This window comes from Plutella xylostella, chromosome 9 (genome assembly GCF_932276165.1).
Source record: "Plutella xylostella chromosome 9, ilPluXylo3.1, whole genome shotgun sequence".
Taxonomy (NCBI): Eukaryota; Metazoa; Arthropoda; class Insecta; order Lepidoptera; family Plutellidae; genus Plutella; species Plutella xylostella.
In genome coordinates, this window is record NC_063989.1 from 2,373,364 (window position 1) to 2,397,416 (window position 24,053).

Here is a 24,053-nt window from a genome sequence, read left to right on the forward strand (position 1 = left end):
ATATTCTTGTATTCGTTGGAAATGTTTGATTATGATGATTAACTCATCATTCTTATATTTTTCCACTATCTAGCAAAGTAGCAAATGGTCCCACTTGTGAAATTAAGAGCACGATGGTGTGGTTACATACAATGCTCACGACTATGACTGTAATGTAGTTACTCAGAGGTGACTCACCCACTTTTCACTGTACATTTTTGTACTCAAGTGATAGGTCGCGAGCCGTATCGCCGTTTTTGAAAGAGTACAATGCACTTTAGGGTACACATGTAGATCACGATGTTTTTTTCACCGTAAGAGCTATGGTATACATTTTTGGAGATATTGTGTAGAGTAGGTAGAAAATAATACTCAGAGTGGACAGAATAATAATTTATTTACAGAAAATAAGCCTACTTATACGCGCGGTGCTAACTTAAATACTCGTGGCGTTGGGAATGCACGGGGACTCGTTCCTTTTCTGCGCTGTCGGAGGCTCTCCTCTCCGAGCTGCCGCGGTGACGGTGGTGGTCGCTGCTGCTGCTTGCTTGAGCTTGCTGAACAGTTATTTTCGGAACTCCCTCTTTGTTTCCAGGAACAGCTCTTTACAGGGCTATCTTTGCTGTTATCTAAAGCACAACTTGCAACCGCGATGTGTTCAATAAAATCAATACTTGCTGTTGTTATTGGTTGAGTATTGCTTGCTGGTACGGTTAGATTGAAGAGAGCTGCTTATGATAAGGTTCTTGAACGTTTTGTGGTAAGTAGAATGTGTGGTAGTAAGTTGCCACACATTGTACTTAAATTCCAAAGAACTCGTTGGTATGTAACTGCGCTAGGATCCAAACACGCATCTTTTGTGTGAGAAGCGAGCGCTTACCCGACTGAGCTACCGCCGTTTCTTTTCAATTTTTTATATTTTTCGTAATGTACATCTACAAGGAAATCACAAATATGACACTTTGTAAACAAACAAAATACAAATTACTGACAGATTGCGAAAATGGAAATAGAGAGGGATAGTTTTATCGAAAGACGTGAGATAGAAAACAATGTTTTTTTACGGCAATAGAAACTTGGTCCCTTTCAGCCTGGAACGGGACATAGATTCACAGAGTGCAAAAAGAAACGTCAGGTTAGCTAACTCAGGGTTATTTTCCATTAGCGCAATCAAAAGTCCGGGTTAAAATTTTACAAAGTTAACCCTGAGTTAGTTACCTCTGAGTTTATATTTTTAACCCTGTGATCCACGCAAGTGGGCCTTAGTTACACTAATTTTCTATACTCTTATTTTGCCTTTGTAAGCATACTGACATCGTGAGAATCGAGAAAGAAGTTCCCATAATAAAACAATGAACATGTTTCATGGTGAAAGTGCTTGTTTTTGTTGAAACAAATGTACGTACTTAAACTTATATACAATCCTGAAGTGTAAAGAGTGTTTTTATATTTTTTTTTTTTTTTAGATCTTTATTTACTTTCATAAAAAGTTTGTACAATAATTATTACAAAAACCACCCCTCGAAAACCGCGAGGTTTATATGGGGGTAGCTGAATCGCTGTTCATACAAAAAGAAATCACAATTTAATATTGACTTATATATCTGTTTGTCATGCGACAATGGATCCCAGTATCAAATACTACGATCCATTTTCGCACGATCCATATAATTATGTAGGTACCTATGTCTTTCCACCTTAATACTCTATTAGCGGGATTTCCAATCCAACTCGATCCAAGGAATTTTACATTTTACTAAATTCGATCGGACTATTCAGTATTATGTACAGTAAGATCCATAACTACGTAACTAGTGGAGTTAGTTAACTGTGCCGATAATTAAACATTCACTATTTTTAGACGAAACACACAATATTGTGCTACAATTTTTGGTCAATTTAGTATCGCAGTAAGTAGGTATACAATTCATTTATTTTTACTAGTATACATAATATATACGTAAGTACATAATGATTATAATATCCTACACTCACGGAAACAGGATAGGGTTCACGTGAAATATAATAATTTGCCATTATTATCACGCAAACCAGGTGCAAACCACATTATTTGATTCTGATTAAATAACAGATGTTCAGGGTCGTTTGCTTTTTTGTCTGATCTGATACACTAAAATGCATATAAATGGTAAAAAAACTTTTTTAATAGTCATTAATAATTTTTATGCGCAATAGCAAATCTATGCAAACATTAACTTAATAGGTCCTATAGTTAACGAAAATCTATATTTCTGCTAAAAGTTATTTTTCTGATTTGAAATTGAAATCTTACAACCTAAATTTTAATATAAGTAAGTACTTAGTAAATTTTCATTAATTAAGGCGAAACCATTTGTGTACGTACCTAGATACTTAATTTAAAAAAATAATGTATAAATGAGAACGCAGACTTGTAAGAAGCAATAAGTACATAGTAAATTGGCGAACAGGAGACTCTACCTACTTTTAGGACAGGTTTCCATTTGTGGATGTCCAGTTGTACTCTAGACACCCATATTAGCGATCTCGCCTTATCGGCGATGTCAATGTTAATGTTATAAAATCCGATCGTTCTAATTAAGGTTGGCCAGTAGCTAAGTATATCAATTCAAGGCACGTAAAATTTTTACCCCGACGAAAAAGAGGGGTTATAAGTTTAACGTGTGTTTGTATCAGTGATTCTGTCTGTGGTAAAGGTAGAAGGTAGCTCGCAAACGGCTGAATCGATTTTTGATTAGATTTTTTTGCATCATTCATTACCTAGTGTTCTTATCTATATTTTATCAAGCCGTATAAAAGTTAGGCTACTTTTAGCGTTAAATGACGTTATGATCCATATTGTCTAGGATTTAGAAAAAACCAAAAGACTGCTTATGTTATGTAGTTAAGGAAATTAGTATCTGTCTACAAATTCTGATGGTATAGTTAATCGGTAATAAAGTAAAGTTAAACAAATAAGGTGGCCCTCTCTGCCTACATAAGTACTTTTCTACATTAAAATATTTAATAAAGTAAACATTACTTAATAAAAAATATCTTACTCGTCTATATCAGCGACTGCGGTCATCCTCACACTTTTTTAAGGTTTGTTCAAATACACACTATGATTTTAATTATTTTTATCACACTGAGAGTAAGCTATGTATAATAGGTATGTTTTTGTTCGCTTATGTATAGACCTGAAAGATTGCCAAAGGATGATTCAAACAATGGGCCTTAATGATTGTGACGTATTTCTATTATAATAATTTCACGTAGGTCGTGCCAGGGTTAGGACTTTGATTTATTAACCGCTAACAGTGTTAAAATTTAGTACTTACTTATACCGTACATTTTTGAATTTATTGTTTTGTTTATATGTAACAGATTATTACTAACTTAATTTTTTACTGAAATGGTCTAAAATCTCTAGTAAATTACTGAAAGTGTAGTTATTTTAACACTGCATGTGAATTTTAAATTTCCTACTTAAAAATGGAATTAGCAAAAAGAAAAACAAATGATAAGCCAAATAAAACAACTAACAAACAATTCAACCTCCTTGCCAATACAACGGTTTCGGTCAGGCCACTAAGAAATTTCCTCGGAAGAATAACTCCCAGCACTCGAAAAAAGTTAGCAACACAAAGAGTTTAGTTTCCGCGTCGGCGCAGGCTGCAACTGGCTGCAAGACGCGCGCGGCCCGTGCCCGCGACACACTGGCGCGCGCGCTGTCTGGAGCTCCACCATGTTCCACTTACTTTTTTTCTCCATGTCTAGACTCTCTAGACTAGGTATAGGTACTTAGGTACCTCACCTACGGGTGCTACAGTCTAGTCTACAGATATGAGGTACCTACCTATGTACATAAGTTAGGGAAAGTCTTAATTGACTTTGAGTGTGAGTGACACTTGGTTATGATCATATTAAGTTATGATACATACTTGTATGGTAAAATATGAGAATAATGTATAAGACCTTTATTGATTAATTTGTAAGATCGATATCGGAGTGATTCAATAATATAACCTGCTTCTGATACTCCACACCGGTCTATAACGATAATTTTACTGATGGAGTAAAACGTAAAACTTTATTTAATAAAGGAACTTTCCTGAAAAAGAGAGTATTTATATAAATGTTTTACTTATGTTGTACCTATATTTATATGTGCTTTTGTAAACAATCATGTCAAACAATCTTGCAAGATAACCATTTATACTTAGAGAAATGGTTCATATTTCTTATCCCCGACATAATAAGAGGCTTGTCTTTATTTGACTTTCCCAGTACAGATCAAAGAAAACGGCGCGGAAATATTCGTTTTCCCTTCACATGAGTAGTACTAGGGTACTACTACACAGTTAAGAATACTTTGAATATGTATGCTTTACATTACTAAAATAAAAGAAAGACATAGGTTTAGTAGTATTGTATAGAGAACTAGATCCAACTGGTTCACTAGAAAAGCCCTTTTGTGTGCTACTATATTTCCCCTTACTGTGTGTTATTGGGTTCTTATGAACCATATTTCGACCATCCTAAATTTATATTTAGGATGGTCGAAATAGATGTTTTCATTGCATTTGCATTTGTTGAAAGATACGTGCACATTTATTTCCATATTCCTAGGTGCTTAGTAATTCGATAAGTAGATACAACGACCTTGCTGGATTCTAACCCTCGTACATTTTATGAGAAACACCCGGAATGGCATGACACTTTGAACTACCACTACATATTAACTACCAATACTCATTTAATTTCTTCTTACCGATTCTACCTTAGACAAGTTATAACCACCATATCTCTGGATTCTACCCAAGACGGTTCCTATCTTTAACCCTTTATAAGACAGAGTAAGTTCAAATGTCCTGAAGTGGATGCCAGAAATTCAAAATATGATTTTCCCTTTAAAGGGTTACTTGATATACAAATACAAGAGTGCAAGCAGCAATCAAAGTAAGAATAAATTTTCAAAATCACTCGAAACGTTAAATTGGGCTCCACCGATATAACCTGTGCAGATTTACTCTGGAATGCCGACGTGTGCTTTCATCTGCCATCTTGAAATGTCAGTGCTCTTGCGCACATGGGGGCTTAGCACAGCTCGTACGACAAATTTTCACCTTTTTATGTGACTTATTCCCAGAAGACCAAGCACGGGGTGCAAGTGCGCACGCCGTGACAAGAGTTTTGCGTCGCGCTCACTCACATGCGACTTTAAGAGCGGCGGTTTTTGTCACGTCTTGTGTCCCGTGTTAGACATTCAGGACCAACCTATGAGACATAGTAATACAGGGAGAAGTGATAAAACTCCGCGTGACACGCATGCTAGGCCCTCAGATACAACGGTCAACGGCATTCAGGCGCGGGTTAACTTTGGACGCCTAAAGTCAATGGATGGATGATAAAGGGTGTTCGATTTTTTATACTGAATGAAAGATGTCTACGCTTCCTTACGAAAGTACGATTGCAATGCAACCCAACCAAATTGTTAAATAATGATGTACCTATAACTATGTTGTTAAGTATTACATATAGGTAAGTAATATGTCCTACTTAATATCTTTCCAACGTAAGTATTAACGGTATTGTTAGCGAATATCAAATACCAAGGCAAAACATATTTAAATTAAATTAATTTGTAGATCGGAAATTGGAATACGTGTTTAGATACATATCAGATTATACTCATCACATAGATAGTGCCCACCGACGATATTTCATCTCAGTTTCAAGCGCAATATATAGTAATTTCGATCACGCGAACCCGTAATGTATGATAAATGAGTTTTCTAACTAGTTGGAACTAATTATCTTCGACGTAGGTCTCGTATACAGGGTGGTGGTTGCATCCAAAGATCAATCGGAGGAAAGTTTTGATGAGGTTAGTTTAAGGGCTTCGATAACCAATAATGTCTCTCCACAATAACAACGACGGAAATAATCTAACCTATGGATTATTATCGTCGCTACCTTTTCGAGATTTTTTTCTTAGCTGTTTCTGGGACATTCTAGGTAATGTTTTTTTTTTCGATTTTAGAGTTGGTCGCTTATGAAAGTTGCTTAGTATGACGTTAAGACTTTTGAACGTGTTGACTGTCGAACTGTTAACGTCACTAAGGTCATTGATAAAATTCTATCCTGTATCTGTATTTAGTTCAATTCACTATCACATGTTTCCGATGGACAAAAAACGTAATTATATTTTTATAACATGCAAACTTGAGAAAGTGTTTATCATGAACGTGTTGCTATCTTCCTTTGTTTTTATTGAAATTATGAACTAATTAGTTCACTGTAATCATTGCTGTGATGTGATTGATTATACAGCACAAAATATACTTAATTAATAAGTGGTATCTTTGGATAGCTAATTATGTAAAAATTAGATTTAAGTACTTAATAGAAGTAAAGTTTTAAAATAAAAACACGTGAAAACGTTGTAAATAAAAAAAAACATTGACCGGTTTAAAAAATATCAGCCTGTAGAGTAGAAATGTTCTATTCCGAGAGTGTATTTGTTATGAATTAAAATGGTCTTTTTGCATAGTTCGCATTTCGGTCGCTTGGCTGCTAGCCTACTGAACTAAACTGTCGTCGCTATAATTAAAATCTAATTATTCGTTTTTACTAGGTCAGTATATCAGATTCATCTAGATGGAATATGTTGGTATTCGTTCATAATTTGAAGAAGATAGTATATACCTAATATTCTTAGGTACTAAAAAGCCCGGCTATGCTAACTACACCTAGCACCTTGATCTCATCTTGTAGCATCACGCTTACCAAATATATTGTCATATCTATTGTTTTTAACAAGCTAAAAAGTAACCCTGCTGAATCTGATTGGATTGAGTGAGGTGATTCATGTGTGATGCACTTACCCGTGATTCAGAGGCTCAAAATATGATTCATTGTCATCTAGCTCACTATTTGGATGCAGTTCAATATTTTTAAAGATAAAAATAGATGTTAAGATATTTAGGAGGATGCCGTCACCATCATTGTTCTACTTTTTTTAGTAAGCACCTAATTCATCAAATATGTTCAAGATGCATTCCTATCTTAGAGGTATTCCTAAAGTTTGTTATTAATTTGATTGATCATTTATATTTAATAATACCTATTTATGATGAACTTCAAAATTCTTTTTGCGTATAAAATATTAATTTGTGAAAGAACAACCTTTTAGAGGTTTTTCTTTAACAATGTATTTTTGAACTTTTGTGAAAGTTATAATTTAGAAAGTAAGTAAGTACGCAAAACTTTTCAAATTAGTCACCATTTCGTTGAACTACCTACATTTGGTGAAAAAATTTTGAAGAAGTTTTCCATGAATACATATAAGTAAGAGAAGACTGAAAAACATTTCAGTAAAAGTTTCATTGACCAAAGTCCGTGTAAAAAAAAACGTATTGGTACGTAGGCTTACTGTTGAAAAGTGTTATAAAATTTTACCAACTTTTTCTTATTTGCTAATGTTGTTAATTTAAATTTTAGTTTAATTGCCGTGGCGTTCATATGAAATGGGAAATATATTATACTTAGGTAAGAACCACCAAAATTAAGTCAGAAATATACTAAGCTACGTGGTAATATAAAGTAAAAAGGTAACAAACTTAGTAGAGCAACTTGGTTTTGAAGTAATATTTTTTCAATAAGTTATTAAGGAAAATAAATATTTGAGTTGGATCCAATATAAAATATCAGAAGCGTTTAAATGTTACTAATAAAAAAACATTTTAAAAAGTGCATATAAATATTAAACCTTTTGCAGACTTGTGAAGCTATGCAACCATTTCAATTTGATTTCTGTTTACATTATGCAAAACGGAACGCTTCGAACTAACAACGCTCTTCTTCTCAATACAGACCTAGATAGAAATACTAAAATACAACTTTAACAAAATAATCGCCGAAATACCTACCTGCATCTTATTTTTAACCGAGATCTTACTGCCTAGCTTGGGGTCGGATGGCCGTGTGTGAGATGTCCCCACATATTATTTTTATTATTACTTATAAAATCGACCATTTTATTATACTGCATGTTGCGAGAATATGAACGCAAGATGCGTTTTTTGCGTTTGCGTGTTTTCTATATTTATAAGCGGAGATACGATAGCTTTAAACGGCTTATGCCTAACCATAGTCTGTTGGATCATTAACATTTAACACCCCTGTCTGTAACTGTAACTTTGTAATAATTCCATAATGAATTCTTGACAGAGGTGTGTCAAAAATCAATTCTAAACCCTTGTAATGTTATCCAAAGTTATGCGACATAGTGTTGTGTGGAATGTCGGGGATTTCAACGTTGCTTAGGTTATTGTCGTTTTTGCTCTTACCCGACAGTGCCATTGCCCAGGTCCTGGATGTGCTTGCTGAGGGTCTCCTTGATGTTCTGCTGCGAGTACAGGCCGATGGGCGAGTTGAACTGCTTGTGCACGAGGCGGGGGCCGGAAGACATCGTGGCGGGGGGTGGGGGGTCGTTCGTTGTACGCTGGAAATTGGAGGGGGAAGGTTAGATACAAGGTTAGAACATAACATAAGATAAATCTTTTTTTGCAGCTCTTTTTTTATTGGGCTGGTTTTTTTATGTTGTGCGACACAATACGTATTTTTATGGTTTTATCATAGAAACTAGACATATGTATATGTACCTTTCGGCATCGTACGCAACGGACATTTCTCATTCAGTATTAAGTATTTGTATAGAAATTCACACAAGTGCGTCCACTTCATCGGCATCAGACCGGCGTTTCTCCATACATTTATGATAATCCGTTTGGTTCTATACATACGATACCGATAGGTGGAAGCGTTACCTTAAGGATAGGTACATAACAAATGTTTTGTAAAATGAGACAAGTACATATATATAAATGATTTCATACGTTTGTCAAATACCTACTGTGTTTGAAACTTTCTTAACTTCTAGTTAAAACTTTCACGTGGTTTGTAGTTTTAGTTCATAATGAGAATAGATAAATTTATTCATGAAACGACTCGGGGTTTTTGTTTTGCTGAACTGCATTGAGCTTTTAACTATGCTGTATTAAATGTTTTAGACAGGCGGTCAGGTTTCTATGCAGACGTGTGTACATTCGGAACTGAATCGGTCAAGTTGAGTGTTGTTTGCATTACATTGAAGTTACGATTAAGTTTGTTAAATTTAATTAGTCAAGTTTGTTAAGGTTAATTTAGTCGGGATGATTTAATTACCGGTGGTCTATAGAATAGTATACATAGAACCGATGTAAGTATTTAATATTATCACTGGTGCGGGTCACCCATTCTAAAATGTACCTAGAGTGTAAGATATGTTGTCGTTTTTAACCTCTGTATTTAACACATGTAGTATAATGTTGTTTTTGTGCTGCCATTGACGGTGACATTGACTTTGATTGTAAGTAGTTGAATCTATTTTGGTAGATATAAAAGCTTTTAGCGACATTGATTTCTTTTAAAATTTTCAGAACTTTTGGTACTTGTAACTGGGTTAGCATTTCTATTTAACGGTTACTTACGACTAAGTAAATCCTAAGCTTTTTATTTATTTAATTTTAGTAAATAATACATTGTTCATGAGTTCAAAAAGGCGACTGACATTCGCCTCGGTGCCTACTTGCCTACACGAAAACGGCCTAAATTGCAAAGCACTTAATACGCGTTTTACCTACTTATATACAAAACGGTGCAGACAGAAGCTATCTCCCACACTTCAGTGTATTTATATTGGTTGAAGTGCTCGTTGCGAAATTATGCGGAAGATGGAGGGCCGACGGAATTAGCCGCACGAAAACAGATAACAACACACGGTGAGACGAACATTACAATGTTCGGGGTTCCAATAAGTATTTATATATTTCCCTTATTATCAGGGCTATTGTAATATGTCATTATTATAATATGTAAGTACCTAATTCTAAAATATCACCAAATACACTCACCAGCAATGAAATTGTTCGACCTGCCATTGTCGTTCCATATGGAACTGGAACTTTCAGTGCAGTATCATAATTAATTATTTATTTATTTAATACTTTATTGCACAAATATGAGATATAAGTTTACAAAAGGTGGACTTAAACTTAATTATCCTTGCGAAAAAAGAAGAAGATTGAAAGACGACGAAAGACGTGTACCTGGGTGAATTTCCCGCAGCCAAAAATTGCGTGGCATCAATGAAATCGGTACTAAAAAACCAAGTTATAATTTTCTAATATTTTTTTCCGGTTAAGTGAAATAGTTATCTATGTGTAGCACTAAATATTTTATTAATAGGATTAATGGATATTTATAAAAAAAATATTAAACCTCCAAATCTTTCATTGCCGTGTCTGTCCCCACGTCACCACGTTTTGTATTATTCTTCATTGATGAAAAAATATTGAGTATTGATAGTTAAACTTAGTTTCATTTGATACATTAATAGTTAAAGTATTGTCACGGATTACATTTATTGAAATATATAAAGAATATAACGAACGGTAAGTGAAAATTCATGTGTCCCAGAACTTCTGTTCATCGCCGTGTCCTAAACATGATCAAGGATATTGTTTTACCTATGAACTTGGGTGCCCCCCTCAGTCCGCTAATCGTTTTTTACAAGTGTCGCCTAACTGCTCGACGTGGAAGGAGGTACATCGGTGCCCGCGTTTTTGCGCTATAGTGAAAATCAGTAAAAATTTTGGGGACTGGACATTTTTTCTTTCATTGCCGTGGATAGATATAACTTCTATAAAATTAAGTTTGTCTTCTAGAGTAAGCATTCAAAAGAAAGCTTTTTGAAAATATTTACCTTATAAAGTGTTTATTTCTTCGAATAGTTAATAATTTTTTAGTAATTTATATTTAATGCCTTGGTTTTCATCGCCATGCTTTCATTTCCGTGGCTTCCGTGGCCAATATTTGCTATGGCAATGAAAAAAAAGCCACGGCAATGAAAAAAATTTCATTGCCATGTCTTGTAAAATAATTTGTATTCATTGCCGTGGTTAGGTTATTCATTTCCGTGGCCCGGTTTTTCATTTCCGTGACTTATGTTTTTATCGCCGTGGTATGTATGATTAGGCAAAGTAACATATCTTTACCATCTTTTACCTGTAGTACAGGTAATACCGATCACTGACATATTACCTACAGGACTAGTCAAATTACCTCTTTTTGCAGTGCGTTAAAACGGGTGCGTATCGCGATGTATAAAAACGAAATATATAATATTACATTAATAATAACAATCACAACATAATTAAAATGAACGTTATGTATAAATAAGATCGGTGGTAGCTCAGTCGGGTAAGTGCCCGCTTCCCACGCCAGTGATGCGGGTGCGAATTCCGGCGCTGACATGTACCAATGTGTTCCTTTGAATTTAAATACAATGTATACCATCGCTCTTACGGTGAAGGAAAACATCGTGACGAATCCTGCATATCTACCTATAGATTTAGCACATCTAGATAATATGTGAACCCACCAACCCCCTTTGGACCAGCGTGGTGGGAAATGGTCCAAGCTTAGAAAGGCAGCTTAGACCTTGGAATAGAATATTCACATTGCACAAAGGTCCCATTCGAGAGAGCCAGGTGCAGGTACTTACACCTCCCACAGATAGTAGAATAGAAAATAATAGAACATACATCTCTGCAGGAACTCAGCTGGATGCTAAGTGGCCTTAATGCTGCTTGCAACGTGTAGGCCTCCGTATGAACTTGGGCAAGACAAAAGTCATGTAGAATGTTCACATAAAACCGGAGCCGGTGATCGTTCGTGAGACAACTATCGAAGTTGTGCAATAATATGACTACCGGAGGCAGACTATTCGGCTAGGCAGAAGCAACTTCGACAAGGAGGCTGAAAGACGCATCCAACAGTCTTCAACCATTGCGCCCTGCCAGTTATGAAATATGGTGCAGAGACGTGGACACTGATGGTGGGACTGGTCCACCGATTTACAGTCACTCAGCGTGCTATGGAGAGAGCTATGCTTGGGGTTTCTCTAATGGATGGTATCAGAAAAGAGGTTATACGTCAGAGGACTAAGGTTACCAACATAGCTGTAAAAATATGCAAGATTAGGCAGGTAGCCGGTAGTGGCTGGATTCGGAAGACCGAGGACCGAGTGTTGTGGCGCTCCTTGGGAGAGGCCTATGTCCAGCATTGGATGATTATAAGCTGATGATGATAACATGTACATTTCATATTATTATACCAATTAAAATATACTATGATTTAGCATAAAGTTCATAAAATATTCTATCATATCACATAATCTGTGTTAAATTACACAACACCTTCAAAACCTCTAGCACCACAACCTAAAGATAGGTGCGATGACGAGAAAAGCGAGGAGGAGCGGTTAAGTGCACATGTTCATCAAAAGCGAAGCAGGGCTACATGGGGAGACGCTCTATATTTAGGTTTTGGTGCAAGGAGTTTTGACTGCGTTATTATTATTGGCGCTATGTAGGGGGACGCTTAGCTGGCCAAAATGTGCATATAACCGCACCTATCTTTATATTTTGGTGCTAGGTGCCGGTGTTGTGTAATTCTGCACAGATTATGTCATATTATAGTATATTTTATGAATCTTACATAAAATGAACAGTATACAAATTGGATATTATACCTTATGAAAATATAGATGTTATAGTTATAGGTAAGGTTTATGATCAAGGTTTGTGAACGTTATTAGTGTGAAATAAAAACATCTTGTTTCATACGTCGCAATACGGACCCCACAATGCTACTTAGAGAATTCCATACTATATTCTTATTTTTTATACATACTGTCGTTCTTTCTTTCGTTCCAATATCTATCCAAATATTTCTGCCATACATTACCTGTCTAAGTTTGCGTTTCCCTCACAGTCTTTTTTGTCAGGTTTGATTCTTTTATTTACATTGTATACAGTTCTTTCATTGCCGTGGAAGTTTGTTTCATTGCCGTGGGCCTTTGTTTCATTGCCGTGGACGCTTGTTTCATTGCCGTGAACCAGTGGCGGATTTACCAATAGGCCAAAAAGGCCAGTGCCTAGGGCGGCAGATTGAGAGGGGCGGCAAATTTGGCAAATAGTTTTTTTTAGAGCTTTTTTTTTATAATTATACGTTTACACTATCCATGTATAAATTACGATTATAAAATACGAAAACGATTTGATTCTGGATCATTACATAAGGTGCAGGTGGGTTATTCCGATTTTTGCCGTTTTCTTCCAAAAGCAGCCATACTTTAAACCGTGGAACCTTCACCTTGATTGACGGCAACTTAATCTTCTACCTCGCTTGGGTTGACTCAGTGCGCTAGGACCGGGCGTGCGTGTTAAAACGTAAAATTAGTAAAAAAGTGCAAATTTCCGCATTTTTTAATTTTCGGAGTTACCCGCACATCGGTAATTAAGAAATCAGTTAAGTTATTTAACTGATTGTTTTTTCATCCAAAAGATTTTCGTTTTTGTTCACTACGTTCGGAATTTTAAAAAACCAAGCTATTTTTTTTGGAATTTTCCTGAATTAGCCGATTAGGGTAATTCCGAATATTGGAACATTTCATTATGAAATTCTGGGGATTGGGTAATTTCGAATTATAAATATCATATAAATGTGTATAAGTACTTCTGGGCAGTTGTAATATTTCGAAATGAGTTTTTGCAAGGTTATAGCTGATCGATAAATACATATCCTGACCTAAAACTCATTTTAATCTCATTCGGAATAACCCGTATTCATTCGGAATTACAATCGTGTAGTGAAAAAAATATCAGCTTTTGAAACTAAAATATTCACGTAATCCGTGGGTACTTAGAGAAGTCTTTTAAGAGGAGAGTATAGCACTTGCTCGTCCATACAAAAAGAGAAAACGTTTTACTACCTCTAAATATTATCCAATCTCCAGGATTTTTTGTATTTTTCCGATTTTTTTTATGGTTACAAAGTTATAGGCAACCCAAATAACGTAATTTTTGTGGGTTGAATCAAGCCGTTGGTTGAACAATAACAATGTATTCTTTTTAAAAACGCGAAACCTATAAACCTAGAATATATTATGCTGAAGCGATTGACACCAAAATCTAAAAGATTGGTTGATATTTAGTTAGTGTAAAACGTTTTCTCCCGAAACCAGAATTTCATTAAGAAAAGTACCTTTTGTCAGTCGCGTGCAGCAGTGCATCTCTATCGCACCCGTTCCCGGGGCATGAGAGCGCAAGTGAAAATAAATCTTTTCCTAAATACCTATTTCGCTAGAATCGCGAAGGTATACTGTCCTCTTAAACGGATTTTTTGGTATTATATTCAAGTATACAAAGCGTTCTTACATGAATCAAAATGACCCAACCAGTCCTCATAAATTGACAAAATACGAACATGTATCCCACTCACCCAAAATCGGAATAACCTACCTTATCTATCTTTGCTTCTGCGAAAACATAATTTGGAGCATATTATTATTTATCCAAACTTGGATATTGCACTTCGCATGGTACACCGGTGACAAATTGTTGAGATGAGAGAAGTTTTTCTTGCTTAAAACGGGTTAAAAACTACCTATGATCTACTTTATGTTAAGAAAAGCATAATGCTTTATTGCTTTTGTGCATAGAGCCAGAACTTATGAAAAATATTTCATACAAAATATATTTTTGTATGAAATATTTTTCATATAAAAATATTTTTCATTGATGATTCTGCAAATTTTAAATCTCAAAAGACAATAATGTAAAACTTAAGCACTTATTAATATATCTCATTGTCTTTTTTCTTTTGTTTTTAAACTGTTAAGTGCATTTGTTTTAACAAAAGCAATGTTTAATGACCACTCATTATTTTGTCTGTAGTGTACGTATTTTTAAGTCATGCCTTTCCCCACCTTATGATTAGTACATGCTGTTGTTTTAACCCCTGTCGCAAAAAGAGGGGTGATATAAATTATCTACGTGTACGTGTCTGTATGTGGCATCATAGCACCCGAAGGAATGAACCGATTTCAATTTAGTTTTTCTTTGTATCACATGTTTTTTACGAGAGAGTGTTCTTAGACGATATGTTTGCTAAAAATCGATTGAGCCGTTTAAAAGTTACAGATGTTTTTTTATTTGCCTGTCAAATTAAACTTGTTAGGTCAACATTAAACTCTTCAATATTACATAGCGGGTTGCTAAAATAATCTAGTAATTAAATGACAGAAATATCATTAAGTTCACAATTGTACTAATAACGGAATTAAACTAACGTATTAAATTTAAAAAATCAGTAGGGGCGGCAAAATTTTAATGGCCTACGGGCGGCAAATTTGTAAATCCGCCACTGCCGTGAACGCATGTTTCATCGCCGTGGCACGAAATTTTTAATCATCCGTATCTCGTTAAGTTTTTAACTTATCTGCTACCCATTTAGTAAGAACACTAACATTAACAAAAACTTTAATAAAAGCGTTTTTCTAAAATAAAAATCCTTAAGATAAAAAAGTCCACGGAAATGAAGATTTTTTAGGACTTGTTGAAATCCACCCACCTACTTATTTGGATTTACTTTATAAAAAACTAAATAAAAGCTAATAAAATCTTAAAGCCAGTCTTTTTGATACCACAATTTCGGAAGTAAATAAATTTAATATTCGTTTGCATTTTACTATTTGTGATTTCCCATATTTTACCTAGACTAGATAAAATTAAATACTTATAAAATATTATGGTTCGTCTTAAAAAATTAAAATTCCGAGTCAACTATGCTATAGGTCTTCAAAAGATTGACCTTTTTCCAGTTAAACTTTTAATTTCATTGTAATTATATCTACATAATATGCACTTATGTTAGCATCTTATCAATAAGTACTACCAGAAAAACTGTAAAAATTCATATAACAAATTCGGTAAGTATCCGATACTGACTGTTTTAATTGCCTTTTTCAGAAAAGTTGGCACAATAATGGTCATTGTAATGGCTTAGCGTTCCGAAGTGGAAACTGGGAGATTTTCCCGACAAATTGCAGTTCTAAGCCACTACCAGGTCGGGATCGATAATTTTATTTCAGTTTATCAATAACTACTTACTTAATAATAATAAATAAGATTGGTTGGTTGATGATTACGAAAAGGTTATATACCCAGGTTTATTGATGCTATAAATATATTAATATTTCTATAGAAAGCTTTTTCCTGTTTTCATCCTCATTTTGTGTCTGTGTCTGCTTAGTGAGCTTTGTGTAAATATTGAAATATTTTATGAGTTTCTTTGAAATTTTGAAGAAAATTACTAATTTAAGGGTTCCATAAATAAGGATGAAGTCGTGAATAAATAGCAATAAATAGGTAAGTACTTTAAAAAGTTTTAGTGAATATTTTTTAAGGATGAACTTTTATTTAAAACAATGCGGTACTTACTTCTAAAACTGTTTAGAAAAATATAGTTAGTTTTAAATGTTGTAATGCAATATGTATCGCAACTTTTGCCCAACTTATTTTCGTTTTGGAATGTGTTGGCCAAAGAATTTCTAATGCATTATTAAAAAACTTTTGACAGGTGAAAGCTCCATGAAAACATTTTAACATCAACCGAGACGTTTTGAACTTGTGAATACATTTTAGCAGATTGCCTCGGAATCCGGAAGTAGTTAACCTACTACGTAAATAAAAATAATAATATGATCAGACGGGATTTTGAGGCCGTTAAAACAGTTTAAGAGAAACAAGGTTAGCAGTACCGTCATCAAGGCCGAAGTTAATAATCTTTCAGACCATTAAAAATACACGCGTCTCCCTCCACATGTTTAAATTTAGAACTAAAATTTTCATTGTAAACCCTCGAACGTTGGCGGCTAAAACTGGCCACTGAGAATTACATGCAAGAGTTTGCATCGTACGTAAATATGAGAGCGCGATGTCTGCGAAAACGACTGTGGTTATTTCAGTAGTGTGAAGTCATGGCGAATTATTTCGGTAACTGTACACCTTGCGCGTTAGTGATGAATGTCGAGGTCAGCGGGTAATTAGTGGGGTAAGTTCTAAAGAATGAAAGAAAAAAATGCGTTGAGTGAAGCGTTTGTTTATTAGTCGGTGATGAATTGGTGTTATCGGTGTACCTTGTGCGGCGGTGTCGTGCGAGCGGCGCGGAGGCCGGGGCGGTACTGCTGCCTGCGCCCACGCTGCGTCTACTTCACCTGAAAAACGTTCGAACACGCTCGTTTTGAAATTCGAATTTCGAACCATTTTTTTCCAGTTCATCTTTTTTTGTTTTTGTTGTTAGAGACTTGGTTAGTGCGTTTTCCAGCCATTATTTTTTAAAAAGTTTAGTGTAAGTTACGATTGGTTTGTACTTTGTGGGAATTAAGTAAATTTTTTAAAATTTCAAAAATGTATTATTATTGATACACGTATGCACATACCTATCACAAAAGGCTATTCACCCTTTACACTAAAATTGCACTTGTATCAACACTTCTGACATACACTCAGTATACCGTCTGTTTCTCTGTCGAGTTCCAGGCAACGAATGAGCCGACCACTGCCCGATCAAAGTCACGAAAATTTTATTCACTTTTCCAACATTTAAAAATAGAACAGAAAAATTGTGTGGATTAAAAACGTTGCAAATACTTTTTGCTCGTTTTTCTTTGTTCGTAAGGTGTTCGACCTTTTTTAAATTAATTTACTACAAATTCTTTAGGCATAGGACAGGTAGACATTATTTTTTCAGAGCAATAAGTAAATTAGTTTTCAGTAGTGATTATTTGCTCAGTGGTTTTCAGTTTCACTATTGTGAATTATTCATCACCCAGTCGCAGAAAGGGATGTTTTTAATTTAAACGAGTAAAAATCTGTTACTTTCATCCTTTGACGGATAGGTCCAAACAGAAAGTGAGAGCAATAAGTTAATTACTAGATTATACAATGTGTTATTTTTGGAACCCGACCAACTTTAAGGTTTCAAAGTTATTTATTCAAGTAAATGTATATTTTTCCTGTTTTTTTTTGTCAAAAAAACTAGATAGGTGCGTGTAACTTCTTTTATTTTACTTTTTGGCAGTTGTGCATATTTTTATTGAATAGAGATGACTTTTTGCGGATATTATTATTTTATTTCATGCCCGTAAGTTTGTTTAAATCTCGAGATATGATTTTTTATGAAAACTAAGTATCTAAAACTTTAAAATGGCCGCCATTTCTAGAATATTGAGATTTGACCCCACATATGGGTGTGTTTTCTCGATGAAATCACTCGTAGAATACACCCTTAAAGTTTGTCGGGTTCGAAAAACTACACATTGTATAATCTAGTAATTAACTTATTGCTCTCACTTTCTGTTACTATAATTATAATTACCTATATTATAATTACCTATACTACTCACTTTCTGTTACTATAATTATAATTACCTATAGGTATTGCTCATTGGGCGTAAATACAAATAGGTACCTAATAGGTAAGAAGAATTTAATTGTTGTAGTTTTTATTGTTAATTCATTAATTTATCTTGGCATTTTTCATTAAGATACTCTACATACATAATATCATTAATTATGGTTAAATTATTATAAATTGCATCCGTAAGAACTTACCTAAGTGAAAAGTAGGTGTTCATCGTAGCTTCATGAAAAATCGTCACATACATTACTTACATAAGTATTAATGATAACAATTCAATTTTAATTTTGTTTCATTTTCACACATTCCAGCAATACTCCGAAAAACATCTGTTTCTTTTTGGGTTTTACCCTCTACACCTAACTATACATAAATAAACGATAAATTAATCCACTAGGTATTTGAGAACTGATAGATCATTTTCCATATATAAAAGATTGCTAATGACTAAGTGTAATGACCTTACCAACGAACCTGAAACTCTATGGGGACCTTGTGGACAAGGTTTTTTTATTTTTAGCTGACAAATGTCGGCTACTGGCGACAGGCCCGCGCTGGTTCAATAATCTCCGAATCAAAGTCAAAAATACACTTGTTTACTTACACTTTTTTCATGACTCCATCTTGATCATATTCCGTAAACCGACTGCTGGACATAGGCCTTTTCCAAAGCACATTTATCTAGCCTCTACTGGCCACCTACTTACTAAAGGTAAGCGTCCACTTTTCGGCATCGTATGCAACGGACGCATCGCATTCAGTATTCTTGGTATATAAATTCACCTTACCTTTACGTTAAAGTGGCATCGGGCTGGACGGTGTCCCACACTAAGCTAAGCTCGCCTGATCGTAGTCTCCACTCGGGAACTCGTTCACCGGGCATTTTTTCGGAATAAGTTTCCGTCCCACTCCAGTTCAGACTGCAGAGCTGTGTCGGTTATTAGTTTTTTTATGAAGTGCCATCGCCAGTAACTTATCAATATCATCGAATAACACGGAGTAATTTGGTGAGGAACTTATTCATTGGTCCTGGGTGTATATTAAAGTGCAGATCACTGACCTTTGCGTTCTTCATCTAATCTAAGTCTAGATCATTGAGATAATATGAATATAGTAGAGTATACAAGACATATAGTATATAAATCGTGTGGAGTGAAGTGTAAATTCTTGCAGCTGGCCAGGAATAACAGAACAGGTGGCGAGGGCCTACTTGTAGAATGCAAGTCAGGGCTGCCACTTGCCAGCTTCAGAGTTATTTATTAGATATGTGGTCCTACGCCACAATTTAATTAGTACTTAATATTATCTACTAATAATGAATTGTCTTACATAACGGGTGGAATAGCGGATCATTTTTAAATATTTATAATAACCATGATATTTTTATTAATACTGTTACTGATATCCACCATGAACTTGTCTAAGATTTTTTTAAAGATTCACCTGACGTATAATCTGAAGCGCGCAAATATAGCAAAGGGTCTGAAATTCAAACTAACCCCTCTATATACTTTACCTTACCTAACCTTATTACGTAAACTTATATTTATTACACACGTAAACACTCACTCTTGTCACTTTCAGAGTAGAACCTTACAAGAAGGCACAGTAAGAAGGTTACATAAGCAGTAGCAATCCTTATGTTGTCTTATTCTGGGCTACACTTCGTTACCAAAACGATAGTGAATTATTTTTACCTTTACTTCTACGCTCGACATTGTAGACTTACTTTACTTGTTCCCAATCTCCGCTGGGGAGCAAAAGTCTTGCACCTTGCACCAGCTCAGAAACATCCCCGCCTGGCCATTTCTGTCTTGACATTGTAGACGGTTGTGTTCTAATTCTAATCTAATCAGAGGTGGCTAAGTGCCAATTTCTCCACAGTCGGTTATTTAACGGACAGGGATTGATTCATTAATTATACGTCATCTCCATATAAAATTCATGACAGTTGTGTCAAAAGTTAACCACTACTCCCTGGTTATGCTCTAACCGACTATGGAGAAATTAGCACTAAACGTCATTTGGGACAGCTTTTAGTTAGTTCTTTTAGGAATTTATTTAGGTAGGTATATGTAGTTCAGACGAGTTTTGTTATTCATATAATTACTTTATTTTCAGATTCTCAACGTATACACTATGTATACACTACCGCGTTGTGATCGCTGGCTTGTCTTAAATAAGGCGCCGGAAAACTCTGCCATTATCTTGTCAATAGCACAATATTTGCCTACTTACGATTACCTGATAGTTTTGTGTGAGAATCATATTGTGCCTATGAAGTGATCGGGTCGTTCACTGATAAAATTGCACTTTATCTTTGTTTTTTTTTGTACTAGTAAATTTATGCAAATTTTGTAATGTTAGAACGTAACCGTAACCCAACTTTATGATGAGATAAACATTGAAAACCACCAGATATTAAAAATTAACAAACAAACTTTGAAGTCCACTTTCATTGAAGATTTGTCATTGCGTTTTATTGTTCACTCCCATAGATATTTGGTTTTACCTATATTGCATTGTCGAATAGAGGTACTCTGAACTTTCACGGCAGTAAGATTATTTGAATTTTATTATGTATGAATAAGGTTTTTTCTATGGTACTTAAAATAAAAAACTCAAACTGTACATCATTGGCAATGTCTTATATTTCAATTCACCAAATTGCACTATAGTTTCTATACAAAATTAAACTTCAATTAACTACTCTTATCAGTAGATATAATTTAAATATTTATAAAAGATTAGATAAAGTATCTAAGTACTAAATAATAATGTAATATATAAAATAATTTATCTAATACAATAAGCGAACAGTATTACATTTGCCCAGCTCAAAAAATGTAACAACTTTTCGCTAGGTAAGTACATTAAAACAAGAAAAATAATTAGGAAAACAATGAAAACTCAAAACATTTCAGTAAATGCCTTAACTATCATAGTATTGACTAAAGTTTGATATTAAAATACATCAAGGGGTATATATTTGAATGTTGTCGAAACATAGAATCACAGTTAATTTGCTAAGTCAAGAACAAGGTACTTGCACAAACAAGCAATACTGATTGATACAATAATATTCAAGTTTAACAATTCAATACATTAATACGCTATCTGATTATGTACAGAGCTTAAGTTACGAAGTTTGAATAACATTAAAAAGTTACTTTTTAAAAGTTAATGTAAATTAATGTAGTTGTAAGATCCGTTAGCAAGTGTTTGTGTGTTTGTTGACATAATGTATGGGCTGACTAGTACTTAATTAGTGCTTGTGTTTCGGTTTGTTTAGTCCTGTGTCCGGTCGTCTTCGCCTCCGCTTGCTTTCACGTCCTTGGGGAGAGCCGACTGGAAAAAAATGGAATTTATTAGGTTTGTGCTTAGACCAAGGGTGACTTGACCCAAACATTTAATAAAATTAAATCTACTGGTGTCCTGCTCATTCAGTATAGTCAGTATACTGTTAAAGCAAGAGAGTAATAGATTTAACTTCTTTTAAAGTTTGGTGCCATTCACCCTAAACATAAAAATTATTAAAAACAGTCGAAAATAGTGCATCTGACTATTTATTATCTGTTAAGTAAATGTTTTAATGATAATTTCCGCCAGAGTTTTTCATACTTAGTTTCCTGAATGTTGAAAACTGTAGCAATAGAATCTTCGTAGGTCCTTAGGTCCCTAGGTTCGTCCTATTTTACTGATTTTATACCTTAATCGTAATTTGTTGTACTAGTATGCATACTAGTATACTTATGCTTAATTTCGTCTTAAAAGTTATCCATGAAAAATCCGGGATAAAAAGCTCATTGTGTTAATCCAGGATGTCATCCATATTAGAATCATAGTCATGTCCACATTAGAAAGTTGCTTACCTCGTAGGGCAGTAGGAACATGTTGTTGTCGGAGCGGCGGCCGAAGCGCAGGCGCATGGAGGGCGCGCGCACCGAGCGGTCTTGCTCCTGCAACAACAACACCTTGTGTTAATGATATTAATATATTATTATCATAATTCTGTAAAGACTAATAATAATATACTACTTGTATAGGTAAATTGACTTGGACTAGTTGTAGCCTATAGGGCAGAAGGTAGAAGTCGTGGATCCGCAACACAAGAGAATAGACGGGAGTGGCCACTTGCGCGTGGCGAAGAATAGAGAGGGAGTAGAGCTCTGCAGCTGACCGTCACAACCTCCAGTAGTGAAGAGTAACTAGAAGAATAGAAGAGTTATAGCCTTCGAGCTTCGCTTCGCCTTAAAACTTTTCCCGTGGGAATTCCAGGGTGTACAACTAACAGTATCCAACTGAAATTTCTTAAAAATAGTTAGTTGTTTGCCCCTGAGAGAGTAAAAAATATTCATCCATCCATACGAACTAACTTGGAGATACTTACAACATAAAAATACCATTTGGACTAAGCAAAAACCTAGACTACAGGGACTAGATTTCTTTAATCTAATAAATTTAATGTAATTCCACTCTACACACATATTACATGTATCATCTCACCGTCCGTCCGTCACTTCCGTCCTACAAATACCCCGCGGTCAAACACAAGTAGTAAAGTGCCCGGATTATCGTAAAAGTGGTGATTGCTTGTTAGTGAACTCGGCACTGATTACAAGTTTAAGGGTCCCGCGTTTACGATTCAACACCTATGTAGGTGTGACTTGTGTGTTGCTAGCCACTATTTATGGGGTAGAAATATGTGACTGTGACCCCAATCTGTTTGTAAGGCTTAGTGACAATTTCTCCATCCTCGGTTAGAACATAACCAGGGAGTAGTGATTAACTCTTGACACATCTGTCATGAATTTTATATGGAGATGACGTTTAATTTATAAATCAATCCCTGTCGGTTAGATAACCGACAATGGAGAAATTGGCACTTATTATTTTTGTCAAGCGGTTGCAGAATTAACTCGAGATAGACGGAAGATCTAGTCAAGTCCGCAGGGAAGCGCTGGATGCAAGCCGCCTCCAATCGGCAAGGTGGAAAATATTGGGAGAGGCCGATGTTCAGCAGTGGACGTCCTATGGCTGAGATGATGATGATGAATAACAGAAGGCTGTTGTTTTACTTAATTGTGATGACTATTATTGAACCGCAGTTAGGTAATTATTATGTTAAAATTAAATATTTAATCCTTGGTATTAAAGGACGCTTGCAAAACTTATTTTATGATTAATTAGGTAAATATAAAGATGTACCGTGATAACAAGCCCTCTAGTTCACTGAAACCAAATAAGTATTCTCTCTCAAATATTTTCATTTGGAAGATCAAAAACACTCCAAATATAAACCTACACCTACGAATCATGAAATGTTTTACCAAAGTAATGATGTCGTTAAACAAAAGCTTCTCCAAATACACTTTGACGCGGGACGCGAAGTGTCAATAACGTTTTTATTGTAGTCAATTAGGCACCTAGCTGTACCGAACTACGTCACCTGTTTGATTATGCGGGTCAATGCGAAGGTAGGTCAGTAAAAAAACTGAAAAGCACAGCCCGTAATAGTCCACTTCAGAAGGGAATATCTCCAAGAATGGAGGGATATTGCCATAATCACCACGTTTCGCAGGCGAGCTGGAGATATCACAAATTAATTTCCAAGAGCAGAATGCAGGTATACGTTTAAACTGCCCCACAGCTTTTTATTACTACGCTACACTATAGACATAATTTACCTAACAGGATTGTCTAAGTTGAGGTGGACCTTCAGC

The 24,053-nt window shown here is 35.1% G+C and overlaps 2 protein-coding genes across 8 annotated transcripts in view; both read right to left on the minus strand.

Moving 5' to 3' along the window:
- The window catches only part of LOC105384464 (extensin-1), a 36,091-nt gene extending 18,595 nt beyond the window's left edge, over positions 1-17,496 (minus strand). For 4 of the 6 annotated variants that reach the window (XM_038108046.2, XM_038108068.2, XM_038108036.2 and 1 more), the window contains exons 1-3: positions 17,351-17,496; positions 17,048-17,125; positions 8,313-8,467 (exon numbers count right to left, since the gene is read on the minus strand). In XM_038108046.2, coding sequence (XP_037963974.2) covers positions 8,313-8,434 — 122 coding nt within the window. In that variant the 5' untranslated portion in view covers positions 8,435-8,467; positions 17,048-17,125; positions 17,351-17,496. Of the gene's footprint in view, positions 1-3,020; positions 3,062-8,312; positions 8,468-17,047; positions 17,126-17,350 lie in introns of those variants that run through there. The other 2 variants (XM_038108061.2, XM_011554713.3) reach the window with 1 other exon arrangement.
- Positions 17,497-20,962: 3,466 nt separating this feature from the next.
- Positions 20,963-24,053, minus strand: part of LOC105384465 (short neuropeptide F) — a 77,624-nt gene continuing 74,533 nt past the window's right edge. For both annotated transcript variants that reach the window (XM_048623295.1, XM_038106752.2), the window contains exons 6-7: positions 22,203-22,289; positions 20,963-21,678 (exon numbers count right to left, since the gene is read on the minus strand). In XM_048623295.1, coding sequence (XP_048479252.1) covers positions 21,619-21,678; positions 22,203-22,289 — 147 coding nt within the window. In that variant the 3' untranslated portion in view covers positions 20,963-21,618. The remainder of the gene's footprint in view (positions 21,679-22,202; positions 22,290-24,053) is intronic.